This window comes from Lepidochelys kempii, chromosome 2, assembly GCF_965140265.1.
Source record: "Lepidochelys kempii isolate rLepKem1 chromosome 2, rLepKem1.hap2, whole genome shotgun sequence".
Classification (NCBI taxonomy): Eukaryota; Metazoa; Chordata; order Testudines; family Cheloniidae; genus Lepidochelys; species Lepidochelys kempii.
The window spans coordinates 141,308,499-141,330,743 of record NC_133257.1 but is presented as its reverse complement, the minus strand read 5'-3'; the positions used below and the strand labels follow the sequence as shown (position 1 = coordinate 141,330,743).

The window sequence follows — 22,245 nt, the reverse complement described above, 5'->3', positions numbered from 1 at the left end:
AGTATACAGCTTCATTTAGGCAATGGATAAATATATTCTACTGTAAACAGATTTTACAGTGTAAACTCTCCAGCTGTTTTATAGGCATGCGTGTATTTGCAGAATATAAATATAAGCCAAAGGCTAGAGTTTAAAATTCTCTTATTTTGCAAAAGGCCTGCTAACCCCTACTCTACAAAAATTCCAAAAGCTAGAAAGAGTCTTTCTGTTCTTGTCTGCTCACATGGCTTCTCAAATGTATTCATGTTTATTCCCTTACTAGTTCCAAACAAGTATCATGTATGCAGTTTAAAATTAGTTATACGGTGACTTGTATGTAGATATTTACATTATTTTTACTCCAATTCCTCCTGCCTTATTTACAGTGCCATAGAGTCCAGGAGCAGTCCCCTTATGTTCAATATTGCTTGCTTAAACATAAATCAAAAGATTTTAAGAGCTAATTTGTTGGGATTAACATGAACAGAGATGTTAACACTGTAGCACCTTGTTAGTTACAAAGAAGAACAATTTTAAATCCTTTCTCAACATGAATTTGGATTGGGTGCACTGCTCACAAAGGGTGAAGCCACAATTCAGTGCTACAGGACATTCCAAATGCTTCCTTCTACTATAAATATAATTGTAGAAAGACTGATCCAGTGGTTGGGGCCCTTGCCTGGGCTGTGGAAGACCTATGTTCAAGTCCCTGCTCTGCGAAAGACTTCTTGTGTGACCCTTGAGAGGTCAGTTAGTCTCTTAGGCCCAAATCCACAAAGGTGTCGTGCTACCTAAGTCCCAGTTTTGGCTCTGCTGTGATCAATAAAACTGGCAAACCTTTCAGGTGCCTACACTCACTTGGTGCCCAAGCTTCAGCTTCTGGGCGTGCACACTGTTGCCTCCCTCTAGGCATCTGAATCCCCATCTCCCACCTAAGCCACAGAGCTATTCAGAAGCCAGGGAAGAAGATGGGGGTTCAGCTGCCTCACTTGTGCTCAGGGCCTGATTCGGTAGGCAAGCTCAGAGATCCCCGACTGGATTGGGTCCCTTTCAAGACCTGGGCAGAGGAGGAGGTGATGATGTCCGCTTCATAACCTTTAGTGCAGTGTTTACAGCACTTGCCTGGGATGTGAGAGGCGCAGGCTCAGTTCCCCCTTTCTCTGCCAGAGGGGGAGAAAGGATTTGAACAGGGGTCACCCAGGGCCACAACCACTTGGCTATGAGATATTCTGATTCAGAACTCCCTCTGGCTCTCCTGTTGAAGCTGTTCCACTGTGGATAAATAGTGAAAGAGTCATTAGAGCAGGAGGACTGGACCCAGAGTCTTCCGCCGCCTAGCTGAGTGCACTAACTACTGGAGTACAGAGTCATTCCCTTTCCCACGCTCACACACTCTCTCTCCATCTAGGACAATGACTAAGTATTTAACCATAGTGAAACAGCCACTGGGTCAGAGAGACAGACAGAATGACTATGTAGCCTGGTGGTCAGGGCATCCCCCTGGGAGTGGGAGACCCAGGGTCCAGTGCCCCTACTCCAGTCACTCCATGCACCTGTCTCTCCCCATATATTGTACAGGGAGCCTAGGCACTTTAGTTAGGCTTTGTCGATTGCAGTCTTGTTCCTGTGATTTTCTAGGCACCTAAAAGTTAGGTCTCGTCTTCATGTACAGTGCTACAGTGGCATAGCTGCACCAGTGCAGCTGCACCATTGTCGCGCTTCAGTGAAGATAGGAGAGCTTCTCCCATGGGTATAGATAATCCACCTCTCCCACTGGCAGTAGCTATGTTGATGAGAGAAGCTGTCCCGTTGACATAGCTCTGTCTACATGGGGAATTCGGTCATTGTAACTATGTCACTCAGTGCTGTGGATTTTTCACACCGCTGAGCAATGTAGTCAGACCAACATAGGGCCGTAGTGTAGACTTGGCCTTAGGCACTATGATGCTCAGTGTTACAACGCCTCAATCCTTTTGTGGATCTGGGTGTCTGTGTTCCAATTCTCTATGTGTGAAATGGGGACAGGGATACTTCCCTACCTCCCAGGGATGTTGTGATGATAAATACATTAAATACTGAGGCACTGCGATACTGTGGTAATGGGGGCCAGGTATAGGACTATGATGGAGTCAATAATACCCTCTAAAATGAATGAAAATAGATTTTCTGTATCATGGATGGATAACGAACATTATATATAGTCAGACCCATTACATAATTCTCTATTATGTATATTGTTGATACATACAACACATTCACTCACTAGCCAAAGGAGGATCTGCTGAGGTAGTATCTCCCATTCACCCCATGCAAGGAGGTGACTGCAACTAATAGAAGCTTCCTCTCCCCGGCACCTACCACCAGCTTAGGTTTAGTACCAAAGGAATATTCTTTCTTCCACCACTACAGGAGGAGGCTATTGAGAGAGTTATTTCCTCCTTTCCAGAAAGGACAGAAGGGAAGAAATCTGACTGGGGCCAGCTCCCACGCTACAGGGTCCTTACAGAGAGCAAGCGGGGGCCCTGATGAAGACGCCCAATACCAGTCTGGCTACTGAAGGATTCAAGCTCTGAGGCACCGTGAACATCATTTCTTAGGATAGGAGCTCAGTAGAGCACTAGCACTACCAGTAATTCATTATCAAACCTAAAGCGTCTCCCATACAGAGAGGAACAGAAACACAGCCATGGGCCACATATAGTCGGTGGGCTATATAATCAGTAAAAAACGCAACGAAATCCTGAGCTACAAATGGCTTTGATTCCATTCAACAGCTTCACTCTGCCCTGCTCTACTCATTTCTCTCCTTTTATACATGCTTAGTCCTCTTTCAGACTGCGATCCTCCCTCTTAGCTACAGCTTTCATTGCAGCTACTGGTGACAACTATTAGAGGTCAGAGTTTGACACCTGTCATTAGCAATCACATAGTTTCAAGATAACCAGTCTGAGGGCACGTTAGCTTAATTATTTTCTTTCACTGATAGTGCGTGAGAATTCCGTGATATATTGTTTAATGGATGGAATATACAGGGTAGCTTATTCTCTTAAAAATCGAATAATAACGCTCTGTAGTGGGGTGGTCACCCTGCTATAGCCCTGAAGGGGTTAAAACAGCCCTGGGAGAAGGTTGCCTTGGGGAGCCAATAGTAAACACAGCCCTGGAGAGGACTGGGAAAAGCTGAGTGAGTAGCTTATCACAGGTGTGGCCAGCTCAATCAGGGACCAGCTGGCCCTTAGAAGAGGGCTGTGAGCCAGAAGCAGAAAGAGGAGTCTCACTCTATCCCTGGAGTGGGAAGGGCTAGCTGCCAGGGACCCAGACCCAGGGACCCAGACCCGTGCTGGGGAAGGGCAAAGGGAGCTGGGGAGCTCCAGCCTGGTAAACCCCAGGCTGCAGGCCTTGGTAAAGGCCCAGAAAGGTACTGGGGATGCAGAGGGGCAGCCTGGGAATAGGCGGAGGCAGCTGGTCCTCACCCCTTGTCAATGATGAGTGGCCATTGCACTGCAGTCTGCCCCAGTGAGCGAGGGTTAGATGACGACTGGCACTCGCCACTGAGGCAAGGTGGGTTCAGAGGGTTGGGTTTCTCCCAGGGAGGAGAGACCCAGAGTGTGGGGGGTACTGTTGGGGCAGAACCCCAGGGTAAAGGGCACCGGGGTCCAGGAGGGACACCGGCCTGCAGAGGGTGCTCCGAAGGCTGGAAAGAGCTAATTCCCACATGACCAGCAGGAGATGCTGCACCAGTGAGTTGTCATATCGCTACACAATATCTTTAGTAATACAGCAACAGATACAATGGAAACTTGCATTATAGCTGCTGAAGGAGTTCATTAGCACTTTGCTACTCATTTGCTCAGAGTAAGCAGGCCGAGTGCTCCCTAAAGTCAGGAGTCAGACAGCACAACCAAGAGCAGAACAAATATGTTGAAACTAAAGTAATAGTTTCTCTTTATTAGGTTTATCAGTAATTCTGTCACTCAGCAGGATGCACCATCAGAGCTCCATGTAGCACAGCATCTTCTTGACAAGAAGAATCTAAGAAATCATGGATAACAGGTATGAGATGAAAGGTGTGATAATTAAGAAACAAAATTAAATACAAAAATCTACACTTAAAATACATCATGGAGCTGATTAATGCACCCTCGAGCAAGGAAATTCTGAGTCTACACATGGCTGATGTTATCAATTGTCTTAAATGGTGGATGATCTTCTGAAAAAGTGGGGAGGGGTGTGTGTGTAGATAGATCCTGGGATCACTAAATACTAGAATTTTTATCATATCCATTAGTAAAAAAAAGTTTCAATGGAGATATGGATGCTGTAAAAAACGAAAGAGATCTTAAGATTTTTGATTTGTAACATGACATTAATTTTCACATCACTGACACTTTAATAGCCAAGTGAAGGGTCAAATTACAGAGGATTTAAAAATCTTCATATGGTTTTTTGTTTAACATATATTCTTTCACATATTTGCAAGCACCTCTTCTTGCAGGGGGAGCTGATGTAACATAACAAAGCTTTATGAAAAGTGAACTCTGCTCATGTACAGTCATCACTGAGAGAGGGCCCCACTCTATAGAAAGGGAAGTTTGCGATATACTGCAAATAGGAGCGAAAAAATAAGTAATGTTCATGTGTAACCAGCACTCAGACAACTGATTATGCCTCATTGCCACTTCTCATTTCTGCTGGACAAAAACAACCTGAGGAAAAGAAGCTTTATATCTCATTTTCATGCTACCTATCTCGGCCCACTGAAACACTGTGTACAGCATATTTCAAGTATCCTTTCAGTTGTGTACTTTTCACCCTAGCACCAAAACACACATAAAAATCCCTAAAAAGAAGTAACTCCTCTTAATATTTAGTTTAAATTAGGGTGGCTTTAGCCAAAAATATTTAAAACACGAAGAATTTAATAGTGAGGGATTTTGTTTGTTCTTTTGCTGTGTAGCTCAAAAACCAGTACTCACACTGAACTAAAAACAAAGCAACTCCAGAAACAATTGCAGACCAGATTTTACTTTGTCATCCTATGAAATAATCTCTTTACCAAACTCTGCTCTCTGTACTTACAGTATACGCTGTTCAGTATGCCATTTTCACAGTGAAAGAAAACACTACCCATATCCTCAACATACTTCCCCCACATATATTTCTATGTAACTCCTTGGGGTTTAGAGAGCATGGCCCCCTTAAATCTTTTTCCTGTGGGGAGGGGGAACAGTGAGAAAAAGGAGGGAAACTTGGGGTGTGGCTCTGAAGCCCCGGGAGAGAAGGGCTGCAGCCGGGAGGCCCTGGACAAAGTGAAGGGGAGAGAACCTGTCTGAAGCTTGGGAAGGACAGGGCGGCTGATCGGGGACACCCCAGGACAGGAGCCAGGAGGAGCACTGTGCCAGGGAGGAATCGCCTAAGAAGGACAGGCCGGAGCTGGACCCAGTATCACTGCTGCCCAGAGCTGCATGGGGCGGTGAGTACTGGGGCTTGTGACTCTGCATTGGGAATAAAGAGGGAGGCTGCTAGCTTAAGTGGGGAGGTTGTTGCTCTGTGTAGCTTTGCAGAGAGTGGAAGAAGGGAGCACCGGAGGGGTTGGTTGGGGAAAGTTCACTGGTGCGGAAGACGAGCAGGAGCACCCAAGACTCACCATTGAACTGGAACTTTGCTCAGGACTCCTGAACTCTGTGTGAAGACACATTGCTCGGTGTCAGCCCTTTCAGACTGTGCTACCATTGAGCCTGTGCGGCCTTGGTTTCGATGCAACCCTGTTCTACTGCTCCCCCTACATTTCCTCTTGTTGCTTTTCTCCTCTCATCCCTCGGCAAATAAATATCTCCCTTTGTTATATCCATTGTACTTTTCCTGGGGGTGGGTGTGTTCACTTTGGGGGGTTTGGCACAGGTGCCCCTGGGGTGCAAGGAATTTTTCCTGCGCGCGCCGTCTTTTGGCCAGCACTGCCTGCAGGGCCGGTGTAACCACTAGGCGATATAGGCGGCCGCCAAGATTTGGGGGCACCAAAAAGTGGTGCCCCAAATTTTTTTTTACACTATTGCTGGAAAACGAATGAATAAAGAAAAGAGAAACGTCGTTGAAATTGCATTTTAACTTGTCATTCTCTTGTACATTCTAGCTATAGCCTACGCCAGCTCTGCGGTGCGGGCACAAGCGTACTGCTTCACTATGGTACAAAGTGGCAATGATGTCATTCTTCTCGTCGCACGCAGCCATTACCCGTTCTGACAGGCTGTTTTATCATGCTACGTTTACTAGTTTTTGGAACTTGTCGACTGAGGCTAACTATTTTTGTTGAGTTGTTTCAGATCAAAGACTCTGGCAATTGCTGCTGCATCATTTCGCTAATACTTTGTGTCAATTGTGTGTGTATGTTTAGTATTTGAGTGTATATGTTTATCATGTGCGAATATCCGTGTGTAGGTTGTTGAAATCTGTTATATTGATATTGTCAGTTGTTGCTGTATGACGGAGTATCCGCCATTCTAATTTTATAAATTTTATTAACAATAATTGGATATTCTAAAGGTAGAATAAAATGTAGTACATTTTGATATGAAGGAAGGAAGTATACATGACTAAAAAGAGTATTTTCGATTACAATCAACATTGCTTAATTTTAAGGAAAAGTCATCTTGATCTCTTAATCATTGTGCAGTATTCATTTTTGAAAGTTTATAATAAGCGATGCTCCCCGGGGAGGGGTGGAGGGGCGCAAGGTGGAAGTTTTGCCTAGGGCGCAAAATATCCTTGCACCGGCCCTGGCAGCCTACAGGAGCAGACTCCATCTTGGCCACGAGGGCGCTAAAGTTACATCTATAAGAAGCAAAGAAGAGTCAAGCAGGCTTTGCACTACTTAGGATATGGTGCAGCATAACTCCACTCTGAAGAATTACAAGGTAAAAGGGGGAACGCATACCCAATGATGGAGTTGCTAGCACCAAGAATAACCTGCGTATAGAATGCAATCACATCAACACAGTTCTCCACTAGTGGGGGGACAAAAACAGTGAACCAGCTCAGGAAATCACTGCTGCTTCAGTAAGTGTCAGTTAAATATTGATTGGAGTCAGTCAATATTTCGCTTGTCCAAGAACCTGAAAGTAGGGAAGATAGTGATAAAGCAAAAGGTAATTTATGGAGCATCTGATACACATCACTGTGCTGCACAAATAGTACTGAGCTAGGACCTAGTTAGCACTTGATATTCATGAAAAAAATACATAGAATCAAACCTGTGACCAGTTCTCTGATTTCCAAATCTGTAGTCTTGCGGAGCAAGCGTACTAATGCTGGGATACCACCACAGTTTTTCAGAGAAATTTTGTTATCATCATTTGCTTTCCCATACACCAAGTTTCTCAAAGCTCCACAGGCACTACGGTGGACTTCTGTCATTCGATGATCCAACAGGTCCACCAGTAACTGTATTCCTCCTTGTCTTCTTATCTGAAACAGCCAAAAGTGACAACCAAGGTATTAGGGAACGAGCAGGTGCAGTGCACACATTATTCAGTTTAATAGATAGTGGTGCTCAAATTAAGAGTATGCATAGCACTTGCTTGTGGTCCAAGAACAGCTGCAAGTTGATATGGTGCTGGCTCCTTCCCTCTGATAACATTGAAAGCAAAGCTCGTTCCAGTGAAGATTCTGGACAACTGTTAAAGCAACTAAAACAATGAGGAGCCAAAACAGTTGTCTCAACAAGGGACTTCTGCATTGGTCCAGTAAGCCTAATTTCATTACCAGGCAAATTGGTTGAAACTATAGTAAAGAACAGAATTGTCAGAAACAAAGCTGAACAGAACATGTTGCAGAAGAGTCAACACGGCTTTTGTAAAGAGAAATTGTGCCTCACCAATCTATTAGAATCCTTTGATGGGGTCAATAAACATGAGGGTAAGGGTGATATAGTATGCCTGAACTTTCAGACAGCCTTTGACAAGATTCCACACCAAAGGCTCTTAAGCAAAGTAACCAGTCATGGGATAAGATGGAAGGTCCTCTCACTGATCAGTAACTGATTAAAAGATATAAAACCATTTCAACATATTCATAACTGATCTGGAGAAAATGGTAAACAGTGAGGAGGCAAAGTTTGCAGATGATGCAAAATTACTCAAGATAATTAAGTCCAAAGCTGACTACAAAGAGTTACAAGGGATTTCACTAAACTGGGTGGCTGGGCAACAAAATGGCAGATGAAATTCAATGTTGATAAACGCAAAGTAATTCACATTGGAAAACATAATCACAACTATACATACAAAATGATGGGGACTAAATTAGCTGTTACCATTCTAGAAACAGATCTTGACGTCATTATCGATAGTTCTCTAAAAACATCTGATCATTGTACAAGCGGCTGTCAAAAAAGCTAACAGAGTGTCTGTATCCATTAGGAAAGGGATAATTAATAAGACAGAAAATATCATAATGCCACTATATAAATCCATGATATGCCTACACCTAGAATACTGAATGCAGGTCTGGTCATCCCAGCTCAAAAAAAAAAATAGAATTGGAAAAAGTACAAAAAAGGGCAATAAAAATGATTAGGGGTCTGGAATAGTTTCCATATCTGGAGAAGTTAAAAAGATTGGAACTAAGCAGGGATATGATAGAGGTTTATAAAATCATGAATGGTGTGGAGAAAGTGACTAAAAGGAAATGTTATTTACTCCTTCACATAATGCACGAACCAAGGACCACTCAATGAAATTAATAAATAGCAGGTTTAAAACAAACATGGGGAGCACTTTTTCATATAACTCAGTCAACATCTGGAATTTATTTCCAGGAGATGTTGTAAAGGCCAAAAGTATAATTTGGTTCAAAAAATAATGAAATAAGTTCACGAAGGATACGTCTATCAATGGCTATTAGCCAAGATGGTCAGAGGTGCAACCCCATGATCTGTGTGTCCCTAAACCTCTGACTGCCAGAAGCTGTGAGTGGGTGACAGAGGCTGGATCACTAAGTAATTGTCTTGTTCTGTTCATTCCCTCTGAATCATTTGGCACTGACCACTGTTGGAAGACAGGATACTGGGCTAATAGACCACTGGTCCATACATTCTTATGTAGTAAATTATAATTATTTGTTAAAGTATGAATAATGTTGTGTGTGTTCATACATTTAGTCAATTTATCTGAAACCAAGAATGCAAGACACTTTCATTCCTTTTAAAATATGTACCTTTTTCAGTGTCAAAATTTGAGCATTAAAAATTATATGCTAGTGAAATAAGAGTCATCACTTTTCTGCTCCCTATGTACTATGGCACATCATCACATCATTGTTTTAGGATATGAATCATATAATACAAAGTGCCTCAATAGAGAGATGCAGGTACATCGTGTTAATTTTTTTTTTTTTTGCAGTTTACAGAAGAGAACACTCTCGTCCATATAATATTCACATTACAAAGAATAAAGTATTTAAATTAATAACACTTTAATGTATGCAGCACTGTGGTAACAAAGCCTAGGTACAGAAGGCAGATAGTAATTATTTGAAGATAGCCTATATTTTTCCCAGAGTATTAATTGCCATTCAGTGTTCCCTACATGGTGTTCACCTGTCTAGGCATTCTGTAGACTATCTATAAAGCACATTGGTCAGTGGTAAAACCAGAGGTTGACTATGGTTGTGAATGGATAATGGTACATAACATCAGACTCATGTCAGGAGTTCATTCATCTCTCTGTCACTCTGTGCTTGTGTGCAACCTGGAGGAACACTGATGCCTTTCAGTTCAGAAAACAGAAAAACAGATAAAGAATATGTTCTGCAATATATCTGACTGATCCAAAACTCAACTACTGCAAATATGATCATTTGCAATGAAAGGTATTTGCCACTTTCTAAATCAGATACTTTTACTGAGGAGAAATATTCACTCTTGAATCCATCACCAACCCTTTGAATCAAACATGTCAGCTTTTTCTAATAAATCATATTTTCAAACCTGATGTGTTGCATGAGGAACAGCTACATCACCCACTTGACTCAATATGCAACATTTACTGAAATAGACTAAGAACTGAACTTAATATATCAAGCACTAAACTTGATACATCAGTTCAGTAAAAGGTACATGAAGTACTGAGATGTGATTTGATAAAAGATAATGAGAGAAAACATTTGGATTAATAGAAAATATACCCAGTGTATCACTCGTTTTGCTATGATGTGTGACATCAGTAACAATGGAATGAAAAACAGAGATCATAGGGCTGGATCAGAGGGTTTTAAAATAAAATATGTGCAAAATGATTTTTGATAAGTACTTCAATGATTGCTTAGAAAAAGATTGAAATAGTGATGGGAACAAAAAGGAATTTCAAGCAAGTACACCTAGAATAAACATTTTTCATATACGTGACAGGTTTCAGAGTAACAGCCGTGTTAGTCTGTATTCGCAAAAAGAAAAGGAGTACTTGTGGCACCTTAGAGACTAACCAATTTATTTGAGCATGAGCTTTCGTGAGCTACAGCTCACTTCATCGGATGCATACTGTGGAAACTGCAGAAGACATTATATACACAGAGACCATGAAACAATACCTCCTCCCACCCCACTCTCCTGCTGGTAACAGCTTATATTAAACACCTTCTGCAGTTTCCACGGTATGCATCCGATGAAGTGAGCTGTAGCTCACGAAAGCTCATGCTCAGATAAATTGGTTAGTCTCTAAGGGGCCACAAGTCCTCCTTTTCTTTTCATGTATGTGATATAACTCATCTGATGACCTCAAAGGGGGCTCTGTCACAGCACCTGTGATCTCTGTCCCAGTCTGTGCACGGACATTATTTCCAAGTGAACCTCTCCCAGAGTGGGACCCTGTGGTTCACCCTGCTCTAGATTGGATCATCAGGATACACCCCACTATTCTCCCCCCCCACACACACACACACTTTTTACCAACTGGACTGTCACAGTTGCAGGGAGAATGGTGCCTTAGACCCCATTCCCCCTTGGCAATCCTTCTCGAGCGCATGGCTTAGGTGATAGGTTTTGCTACCTTCACCTCCCTCTGGGTGGAACCTGCAGTTGCACCACTCTTAGACTGGATCCCTAGGTGGCAAGCCCCCCCCCTGTTTCCAACCATGATAACTCATCAGGCCCGAATGGACTGGGTACCTGCAAGCAACTTCCCTCTGGGAATCTCTGACCAGTGGCTGATTACAGGGATACGAAACAGATTATTCAAAACAAACGTACTGTACATTCACCCAAAGATATATAGCAATCAGATAAAAGTGAACAATATAGCATGATAGCCACAACACTAATAATTAATAATAATACCACCTAGCTCTTATATTGTGTTTTTCCATCAGCAGGGCTTAAGGTGCATTACAAAGTAGGTCATTATCCCTATTTTACAGATGAGTAAACACAAGCCTAAATGCCTTGGAACTTACCTAAACCTTAACATTCCCTCGCATGTTTTGGTAAGTTCTACTTAGGTCAGGTACCTCCACCTCTGGGCTGGGAGAGAGAAACTCTCCCACTGCAGATGCTGTTGTCAGTAACTCTACATCTGTGTCTCCCATCAGCAACTTCCCTGGAGCAGCTGTTGACAACTCACCCACCCGCAACTTTTTTTGTGTGTCATTTTGATCTCTAAGCTTGTTGCCTCAGCAAAGCGGCTGAGTCACTTGTATAGGAGCCTGAAAATCACCTCTTCACAGCTCAGCTGTTGACTTTTGAGGGTTTGCCATCCTGTTCCTTACCTGGACTATTGTGTTGCCTCCTTACTTTTTTACCCAACAGCTCACTATTAAACTGTAGCAGTAAATTCCCACCTTCCAATAGCCCAATATAGCTATGCATTGACTATCTTAACAGGTACGTCACATAATCATAAAATTAGTATAGATGAACATCCCCAGTCTCTATAAACATTAGTTAATTAAGACTCATAACCCTCTTATGCGGTATAACGAAGGATTATTATCTCCTGTTTACAGTTAGAGAAACTGAGGCACAGGAAACTAAAATAATTTGCTCGTGGTCCTAGAAGGAGTTTCAGACATAGCTCAGAGAAGTCAGACATCCTGAGTTCCAGAGGCAAATACTCAGCTGTTGTAAACTGTTATAGCTTCACTGACTTCAATAGATCTTTGGCCTAAGGTACCTTAATAGACAGATACATGATGATTTGCATAAGCTAAGGTTCAGAACCTACTCTATATGGACATAAAAACTGACAAGGGTTTGCGCTGTGCCTCTCTTCAGGTGAGATGATGAGATAATTGTTAGGTGCAATACTTACTAATACACAAGTGGCTGCTTTTTTACTTCATTCACAAGGCAAAAGGAGCATGTATGCAGACAGGCTGTTTGCTCACCACCACAAATGATTAGTGTAGCACTGGATCACCTAAAACTCAGGGGCCAAACTCTGCACTCTTTTACACAAATCCATTGCAGAATAACCCACTGGAATGACCTATATTATATCAAAAACATAAACCATACCTGCTACTTAAGGAGGCGGTCTTGGAATAATTTTCACTTTGGCCAGGCAACATGGTTGCTTGCCCCTATGTTTTTTCCCTTTCTACAACAACAACTGTTGGTTTCTTGCCCCAGCGGTACTCAAATTACAGTAGCAATAATTGATATATTGATGTTCACCTATATCCACAACTCTGTGTGTATATATGATGGTGCCACTGAACTACACCTGAATGCATTCACATGTAATGACTAAACAACTTCTACATTGTGTCACTATTTTCCTAACAGTGAGCTCCCTATTGTCACATAACAGGAGACTTTTGGAAAGGTAATATATCAGTTTCCATGGCTGTTTCATCTGTATCATTGATTGGTGAACTAGCTTCAGTGATGAACAAATCATGGTCAGCTCTCAGTGTGTTTCTTCTAAGAAATTTATCAGTGTCAATGGCTTACTCTATCACTAGGTAAATTAAGTATATATGCGGTCAACATGCAACATATCCATTGACATTATAAAAAGAAGAAGTGTCAGAGCCAATGTGGATACTCTTGATATAGCTGTATGACATTAAGTTCGTGACTTTTTTGACAGTTTATTTTTCTGGTACAGTAGATTACCAATCAGATTTATCAGGGGATGTATTTTTTTTCAGAATGACCACGTATTCATTTCAGTATAATATTTCTCAAAAGATAACTTGTATAGTTCAATATTTATAACATGCATTCTATGCCTACATTTTTAATTTAGTGACACCTCCAGTCTCAGGTTGTGCTTATTGAAAGGAGGGGACATTTTGTGTGAATTAATTGGGTTTATGGATTAGCCAACTAAGAATGGGTTCTAATGTATGTGTTTAAATTAAAAGAGCATTCTGGGGATTTTGGATGGAAAGATAAAGCACATTTTTTCTAACTACCCTAATATCACCTCCAGTGCTGAGCTTTTGTGTTCTAATCGTAAATATGTGGTGCATATAAAAATAATACCTTATAATGCATGTGCAACTGATTTTCAAGATACTAGTACTCTTGTTACCCAGACTTAGGAGGATGAAACACCTCCTTACTATAACTGACAAAATACACTTACATCTGTGTATATACTAATGCTGAGAACTCCAGGTTCAAATTGAGAATAATTATGGCTGGAGACAGTGCAGGATCCAAAAAGGGGGGAAGGTAGAGATCTCCTGCTGCCATCCCGGGGGCAGCTGTGGGTCCCTTGTGCAATTTAGAACATTGTTAGTGATACTCTAATTATGCAGGATCATAATGATCCCCTGAGGGACTGTTCTGCCAATCCAGGATCACTGGTGCATGAAGTGCTCTGGCCTACATCCCATAAACTGAGGGGCTATAACCAGGTGGCATAGGACAGCCGTGCTAGCTTTATGCTAGCTGGATATTCCCCTATGCAAGGGGAATCATCAACTGTCTGTGTAAGCCAGAATGGTACAAAAAAAGATGGAGAGGGGCCAAGGTTTTAATCCAAGATAGTAAAACTTTCAGCCCCATTGGGCCCAAGTCTCACTGCTGTGCAATAGATCAGAATTCAGGTCCCAAGGTTTCAGGATCAAGTTGTAGTACTGAGAGGGGTTCTCCCACCAGGATAGGTAATTCACCTCCCAGAAAGGTAGTAGCTAGGTTGATGGAAGAATTCTTCTGTCAATCTGTCACTGTCTATACCAGGGTTCAGTCACTATATGTCTCTCAGGGGTATGGATTTTTATGCTGATGTAAATTCCCAGTGTGCACCAAGCCTGAGAGAGTGTACTCAGTCCCCGGTGTCAGGAAGCCAGCTGCAGCAGAATCAGTCTCTTAGCAACACACAGGACACAGCTGATGCTGGCAGGGGCTGCCTGATTGACTGCACTTACTGATTGGTGGAGGGGTGGAACTAAGCTACTACTTGTCCCAGAAGCAACCAGAGCTTGCTGGCTGCGTAGTGTGTTCCAAGTACATTAGATCCTGCTTCCTGCTCATGCCCAGCGTGCTCTTGTGCCCGTTGCAGTTCCTGAACTTCTCCATACTTGATACCCCTAGCTCCAATCCCCAGCTCGGCTTCCTGACCATGTGTCTACCTTAGCCACTGGCTCTGGCATTCAGCTCCTGATCCCTGGCTCTGACCTTCAGCTCTGCTCTCACCTACACTGCCGGGTGTCCCAGGGCCCTGATTCTTGACTCCGGCTCTGCCCCACTCTAAACTCCAGGCCTCGCCAACCCCATGGTTATGACCATTAGGATCTACTGCTCACACCCCATTTGTGATCCTGACAGCCAGAAAGGAAGAAGATCTTCCTTCTGCAAAATCCTCAGTGATACTTGAATTGGCCAAATAAGGAATTATATTTTGAAGAATCCCAGAGGATCTTCCCCAAAACACATTAAGTTCCCTTTCAGGGACAATACTATCAGCCATACAATCTGTCTCTATCTGGATTAATATATTTTGATTTCTTCTTCTTACTCCATGTTCTACTTGCTAGACAAATTCTATATCTAGCTTTATTGAGATTATGCTGATTAAAAATACTCTCGATGCTTTGAGAAGGAAAACAGATACAAGCATATGAGGTGCACTAATGAAATTTCAGAATGAGACCACCAACACAGTAAGCTAAACAAGAAAATATATTTTTAAAAGTTGAGAAAAACACCAGACATCAGAATCTGCCCTGTATAAGTGTCACTATGTCAAACTTAACCATATGTGTTTCAGCAAAACTCCCCAAGATGATGAAACCTATGCAAGCAAAGAAATCACTTTATATAGTAGAATCTCAGAGTTACAAACACCAGAGTTACAAACTGACCAGTCAACAATACATCTCATTTGGAACCACGAGTACACAATCAGGTAGCAAAAGAGACCAAAAAAAACCCCCAGACCAAAAACCGTAATAGTTTACACGTAAGCTATTAAAAAAATAAAGGGAAAGCATCATTTTTTTTCTGCATAGTAAAGTTTCAAAGCTGTATTAAGCCAGTGTTCAGATGTAAACTTTTGAAAGAACCAAAATGTTTTGTTCAGAGTTACGAACAACCTCCATTCCCAAGGTGTTTGTAACTGTGAGGTTCTACTGTACTGTGAGCAGTAAACAAATTAAATTAGGGCTGTCAATTAATCACAGTTAATGCCTGTCATTAACTGAACACAAAATTAATGCGTTAATTTTTTTAACATGCTAATCACATACGTCTGGGCAGGGAGGAAGGCATCAGAGGCTGGGGGCTGAAGCCCCAGCCTGGAGCTCCAGAGGGGTGTGTGTGTGGGGTGGGTTTCAAAGCCTCAGGAGGGCTGGAGTCCTGCGTTCTCCAGGAGGGCTGAAGCCTGGATCCCCAAGGCCCAAGTGGGACTGAAGCCTGGAGCGCTGAAGCCCCAAACCCCACACTCCAAGAGGGGCTGAAGCCCAGAGTCCCGAGCAGGGCTGAAGCTCATTGCCCCCAGCTGGGCTGAAGCCCAGAGCTCAGTGTTCTGAGTGGGGATGAAGGGGGGGGGGAGGGGTCACAATTTTTTCTAGTTGTGGGGTCACCATTTTTTTAAAGTCCAAATGGGGTCGCCAGCACAAAATTTTGAGAAACACTGCTATAGAGAATAGGGGTCCGGTGAGCTCAGTCATCCTTTGCACCAGCCTCTCCTCCTGTGTCACATGCTGAGTCTCTGAGGTAAAATCCACCCTCCCTTGCAAACAACGGCTCACTCAGATGAAGGGAGTTATTTAAAAATAATAATAAACAAATAAATAATAACAATAGTAATAATAATAATTCTACATGTGTAAGTTCAACTTTCATGATAAAGAGATTGCACTACAGTACTTGTATGCGGTGAATAGAAAAATACAATTTCTTTTGTTTCTCTTTTTTAAGTGCAAATATTTGTAATCAAAAATAATAATATAAACTGAGCACTGTACACTTTGTATTCTGCATTGTGATTGAAATCAATATATATGAAAATATAGAAAACACTCAAAATATTTAAATAAGTAGTATTCTATTATTGTTTAACAGTGTAATTAAGACCGATTAATTGCAATTTTTTTAATCTAATGTTTAATTGTGATTAATTTTTTTAATCACTTGACAGCCCTAAATTAAATTCATCTTCCTTGGCCGTCTCATTTTTACATTACTGCCTATGAAAAACACCAGCCAAAGCTTTTATTCATCCTAACACAGTCTGAGAATGAATTATAGCCAGGTACAAGTGAGAAAACAACATGCAGCCTGCATTATCTATTAATGCTCATGACACTGTCACTGAGTAGGCAACAAGGTCATGCTGTCCCTATATGCTCTCTGCTTAGAAACCTAACAACAGGGCTTGAAAGTTCCCCTTGCTCACTCACCCCATGTAAGTAAAAAGGCTTGTCCTAGTGTGGCAAGGGAACCTATACTATCCATTGCAGCAGAATTTAAGGTTTCATTTATAATAAAATAAGTATGTAGCCCTTAGGCTTGTGAAGACAGACTTCTGTGCAAATGTGAACTAAATATAAACTAATGCATTTTAATCATGTTGAGTCTGCAGAGGGCCAGCTGCAATGCCTCAGTGGCTGGTCATTGCTTTGGCAAGCAGCAGTAGTCAAACTAACAAGGGCCTGGTCAGTTTCACTATTGCTATTAGGAACCCTGTGAGCTCCACTGAGTACAGACATGAACACCACTCCTCCTCCCCTTGCAGAAGCAGCCAAGAGGAGATGTAGAGTAGCAGAAACTGTCTCCAAGCTCAGTAGCTAGCTAGCTCTGTGGGAATGAGAGCATAGCAAAGGGTCTCTCTTTTTCCATCAACATTCTTCTTAATTCTAATAAACAAAAGAGCTCTTTGTACCAGAGGAAATGGAAGAAATCTAACAGAAGTTGAGCCTTTTGTTAAGCCAAATACCATCAACCATAAATGTAAGCATAATAAATTTAACATGCTGCATCACTCAGCAATTACTCTGTCACACTTCTATTACTAACAAACCATTTTTCAGCATATCAAAATACAATAACATTCCAATATGTGTGAATTATTTAATGTTACTGTGCTGCATATATGAGAGAGACAAAGTAAGATCATATCTTTTAGTGAATCAACTTCTGTTGGTGCAAGAGACAAGCTTTCAAGCTACACACAGTGCTTGTCTCTTGCACCAACAGAAGTTGGTCCACTAAAAGATATTACCTCACCCACCCTGTCTCTCCAATATCCTGGGACCAACCTAGCTACAACTACACTGCATGTATAACACAGATAAAGAATCAATGACTGGGAGCACATTAAATGTAATGAATGTTGAATAAAATCAAAATTATGATGACAATTCTATTTAAGTTCAATGCTTGAAATTTTCAATAATAATTGGTTGTGATGTTCTTAGAAGCTGGAAAATAGCACTCAATTTTGTAACAATAGATTGTTGATTTAATACAAAAACTTAATATTAAAGTTATGTTCCACAGTTTCAGAGAAACAGAAGCTAGAGGTGAATGGAATCAAATGTCAGAAGCTATTCAAACACTGATAGCCTTAATTGATTTGATCTCTTCAGAGCTGCTTTCAAAGGCGATATCATCACAAAGGTACAGAAGAAGCAACATCTATAAAGGCTTTGCAGTGCACTGTCAGAGTTACTGGGCTAACCATACCTTTGACCCTTCCTGGTCTCTTTGAGTGCAACCCCTCTCACACTGCAGGCCCCAGGTGCTAAATGTGATTACCTCAGCAGGCTCCAGTTATGTTCAGTACCCACAGTTCATAGATTCATAGATTATAAGGCCAGAAGTGACACTGTGATCATCAAGTCTGACTTCCTTTATAACACAGGCCATGGCGCTTCTTTATTGGAACGACAGCATATTATTTAGAAAAACATCCAATCTTGATTTCAAATGATGGAGAATTCACCACAACCCTTGGTAAGTTGTTCCAATGGTTAATTACCCACTCTTTCAGGACCTGTTGCCTCTGTTCCACCTCAGTATGTTCTCCCTGGGAATTGTTCACTCTCTAGTCCACCCCATTTCTCTCTCTCTCCACACAATCCTTTTTACCATTAAGCATCCCTTTGAACTTTAGGCTCCCAACGTTGGCAAAGCAGTTGTGTAACTTCGGGCTGGAGCTTAGAAGTAGGCCATTGTCTTGTAATTGCTCCGCGAGTGTTTGTTAGGAGGTTGTTTATCTAGAGCCATTTCTCCTTGCTTTTCCGACAGCCCCCAATTAAACTAGACCAATACATTTGTCACCTCTGGCCCCTTTGTGGCCTCCCCACTCTGTGTCTGAGGCCTCCAGCCATTACCTTTCTTGGGGTTGGGGGGGAACTCACATTCCCCTCCCTCCAGACCAGATTTAGGCTACAATTCCTTCTGACCTTCACTGTGATTGCCAAGTTCTGTTACCTCCTAGGGGCTATAACAGGGTTTATCAGCCAGCCATTACATTACTTATTATTAAATAAAGCCATGCATGTATTTAGAACAAAATCATTACAGAGAAAACACATCTTGAAAACAATAAATAGCTTATATGCCTATCTAAGCTTACCAGGTGTCACCCACCTTCACATGGAGACCCTGATAGGTTTCAAAGTTCTTCAAACCCTTCCAGCAGTGTCATGCACTCTTGGTGAAAGTCTCCTGTCAGTTCTTGGATCGAGTAAGGATGACCCATCCCCATTCCCCCCAGTAGCAAACTGCACATTTTATACAATTCTTGGTTCTTTGCTGGGCCTTTGGAACCTGGTCAAACCCAGTAGGTATATGCAATGGTGCTTCTGCCACCTTTGTGTTTACTGTTAGAGAGCTTATTCCTTCACTCTCCCACTTCCCTGGTCCTTCTCGCATGAACAGAGAGGAACAATACCCGAAGTCCGAAGGTACAAACAATTCAATGTTTATTGGGGTGAACTTCTAGCAAGCTTAAATCCAAGTTCCTTTTTCCTTATTTTCGAATCCCAACTTACTTCTTGTTTGCCCCTAATTTATATAGTAATATTCTTAGCTATACCTTAACCAATCATTCTACTGAAATTTAACTAACCAAGCCTAACATACTGTAACATGATTAGCTAACCAATGATATCCCATCACCTTAATTAGTTTACACCCAGCAAAATTAATTATACAGGAGACAGAAACAATCACAGAACCAGACAGAGACCATGCAAATAAACAATAGCAAAGTGGGAACTATAATGACAAAACAATACAGAAGTGAGGATTTCACAACTACATCTATAAAGACATAAGGGTTTTCCAGCTGTGTCTAGTGATAAGTGAGTTCTTACCAGACAGAAAACTATCAACCTAAATTTCCTTTTACATCTTCTAGGCTCTTCCCTTTCTCTGCAAGTGATAGATCGGATCACCTTCCTAACAGCCCCATATTGACTAGTTTGGAATGTGAGGATGTGACCGGTCGCTTCCCAGCTTATGGCTGCCTCTGCTGCTTAGTCAAAGGCATTGGCCTAAGAACAGGGCCTCAGACTGTCACAGTGAGAGAAGGCCCTTACACAGATTCCTTCTTGTATACCTCTATTACTAGCTAAATGATAAACATATACCTACATTCTTAGAGTATAGGCCTTTACAGATAGGCCTGAATATCTATATCCTAACATTTACCTGTCTAGACATCTGCGGTAATTACCCCTAGTGGTGCTAGTTCTCGATAGTTCATTCATGCTTAAGTGACTTCTCCGTCAGCACTGCATTGCGTATCTTATTAACCTCTTCACACCCAGACAGTAACAATACAAGTGAGACAGGAAAACTGAGTCACACATATCCTTTCATAATAATAAATCAGAAGTTTCCCAGTGCTCCGCAACATTCATACAGGCAAGTCTAATAACACATCATAACTATACAATAACTTTACTTCACTGGCCAGGTCACATACAGTATTTATAACATTATTTACAGATCAGTATTCTTAAATTTTTCAACAGCAGCTCCATGTCAGCTACATTAATGACTTAAATTACTTATATTTTAAATTATTTGCATTATTAAAATCATTTTACTCTAAAAGGGAACAAAACCATCATGCTTGCTAGGGTATGCTTCTAAAAATCAACAACTTTGTCAACTAGTTTCAGAAGTCTTTCCATTGAAGTCTGATTGCTACGACTGTACTAGAAAATGAGAAAACAATCCCCCTGCCCCCCCAAAAAAACCCAATATCAAAATATTAGTAGAGATAGCCTATTTCCGCTGACACTTTTGATATTAACGTAAATGTATCAGGCTCAAACTGGAATCCCATAAAGGGAGAGGAAATTCACTTCTCACAGCTATATATTCCAAAATGTCTACAAAACAGCAGGCAGACAGTGTAATGTCCTTAAACCAACAATGCATGGGAGATCTATTGAAGACAAATTTACCTGAAACATTATGGCTTAATTTAGCTTGATCATCACAGTAATTTGCTGCAAGTTTCAAAAAGTGCTGATCAATTTTAGCTCAAAATAGAGTGGAATGTTATACTAATTGCTAAATCAGAGGTTTAATCTAGGTCCCACTTAAAAGCAGATTTGTAAAACTATCATTAAGAACTTGTTAGATCAGGCACAAGAGTAACATTCAAAGCAGTGAACAGGGATAATTTAAATAAAATCAGATGCTGCTACATATACAATATTCCACTGGGGGTAAATCTAGCTTGTACCTGGCATACTGAACTCCATACTATGAACAATCACATTTTTTTATGGCTATATACAATGGCAGCCAGCTGCCCAATGAGCTCAAGAGCCAAGTTGAACATAAGCATGCAAAAATTTGGTAGTGGGTTTCATGCACTCAGGATCCACACACAAAGGGATCCTTCCTTCTGGGTGTGGATATCCCACCCCATGCATGCCAAGAGGCAGTCAACCACCTGTGCAGCATGCTTCTTCCCCATCCCTACAAAGGGACTTCCATAGGTCCAGAAGCTACTTGCCAAATGGGTACAGGGAATGGACTCACATCACTTCCACGAATCACACTTTGACTCTACCAGTTAATTAATCCAATTGGGGTTTAATTGTCTTTTGTGTACTGACCTCATCCCCTCTCTGTAGAGCAGAAGCCCCCTTAAAGGTGAACAGCCTAGGTTCAGTCACAGTATGGGGAACCCCTTATAACTTTCTTTAAGAGAGCCATACTGCTAGAGAGCAGGAGAGGGCAGGAGGTTATTAAAGCCACTTCAGAGGCATATGGCTTCTGCAGGATAGGCTATTGGATTCCCTGACTTACAAGTGGCTATGGAGGGATCAGTGGTTTCTACAGCCAGAATCCTTGTTTCTTCCATAGGGAGGCTAACCCAGCTCACTGATTGAGTCATTTCTTTTTCATCCTCCCTACAGCTTTTGTCATGTGAGGGTACAGAGGAAGAATCCTATACCCATAGAATGTAATCCTTAAGGTAATGTGCATAAGAACATATTAGACATCACACTTTTTCTGTTTTCCATTCTTGCTCCAGGGAGAAAGTATTTGTTGTTCTGAATCAAGGCATCATCATTATAGAGGAAAGACAACTCATTATAGATCAAAGAACTATTCCATTTACAGCAAAACGACTTACCTTAATGTTCTCAAATTCACAATATTATGGGATCCCCATATGAAGATCCTTTCCTAAATAAAATGTTGACTAACTATAATGGGACAGTGTAAATAACACCCATAATTATTATATACACGGGGGTCATATTTTTTTGGCCAAAACTGCCTATCATATAAATGATATGGTTTTATGTTTTTTTTTTTAAAAATCCATTTATAAAAGCTTCTTTTAA

At 41.5% G+C, this 22,245-nt stretch overlaps 1 protein-coding gene across 6 annotated transcripts in view; it reads right to left on the bottom strand.

Annotated features, from left to right (window-relative positions):
* Positions 1-22,245, bottom strand: part of CTNND2 (catenin delta 2) — a 1,187,410-nt gene that overhangs the window by 235,637 nt on the left and 929,528 nt on the right. For all 6 annotated transcript variants that reach the window (XM_073332333.1, XM_073332332.1, XM_073332334.1 and 3 more), the window contains one exon: positions 7,227-7,440. In XM_073332333.1, coding sequence (XP_073188434.1) covers positions 7,227-7,440 — 214 coding nt within the window. The remainder of the gene's footprint in view (positions 1-7,226; positions 7,441-22,245) is intronic.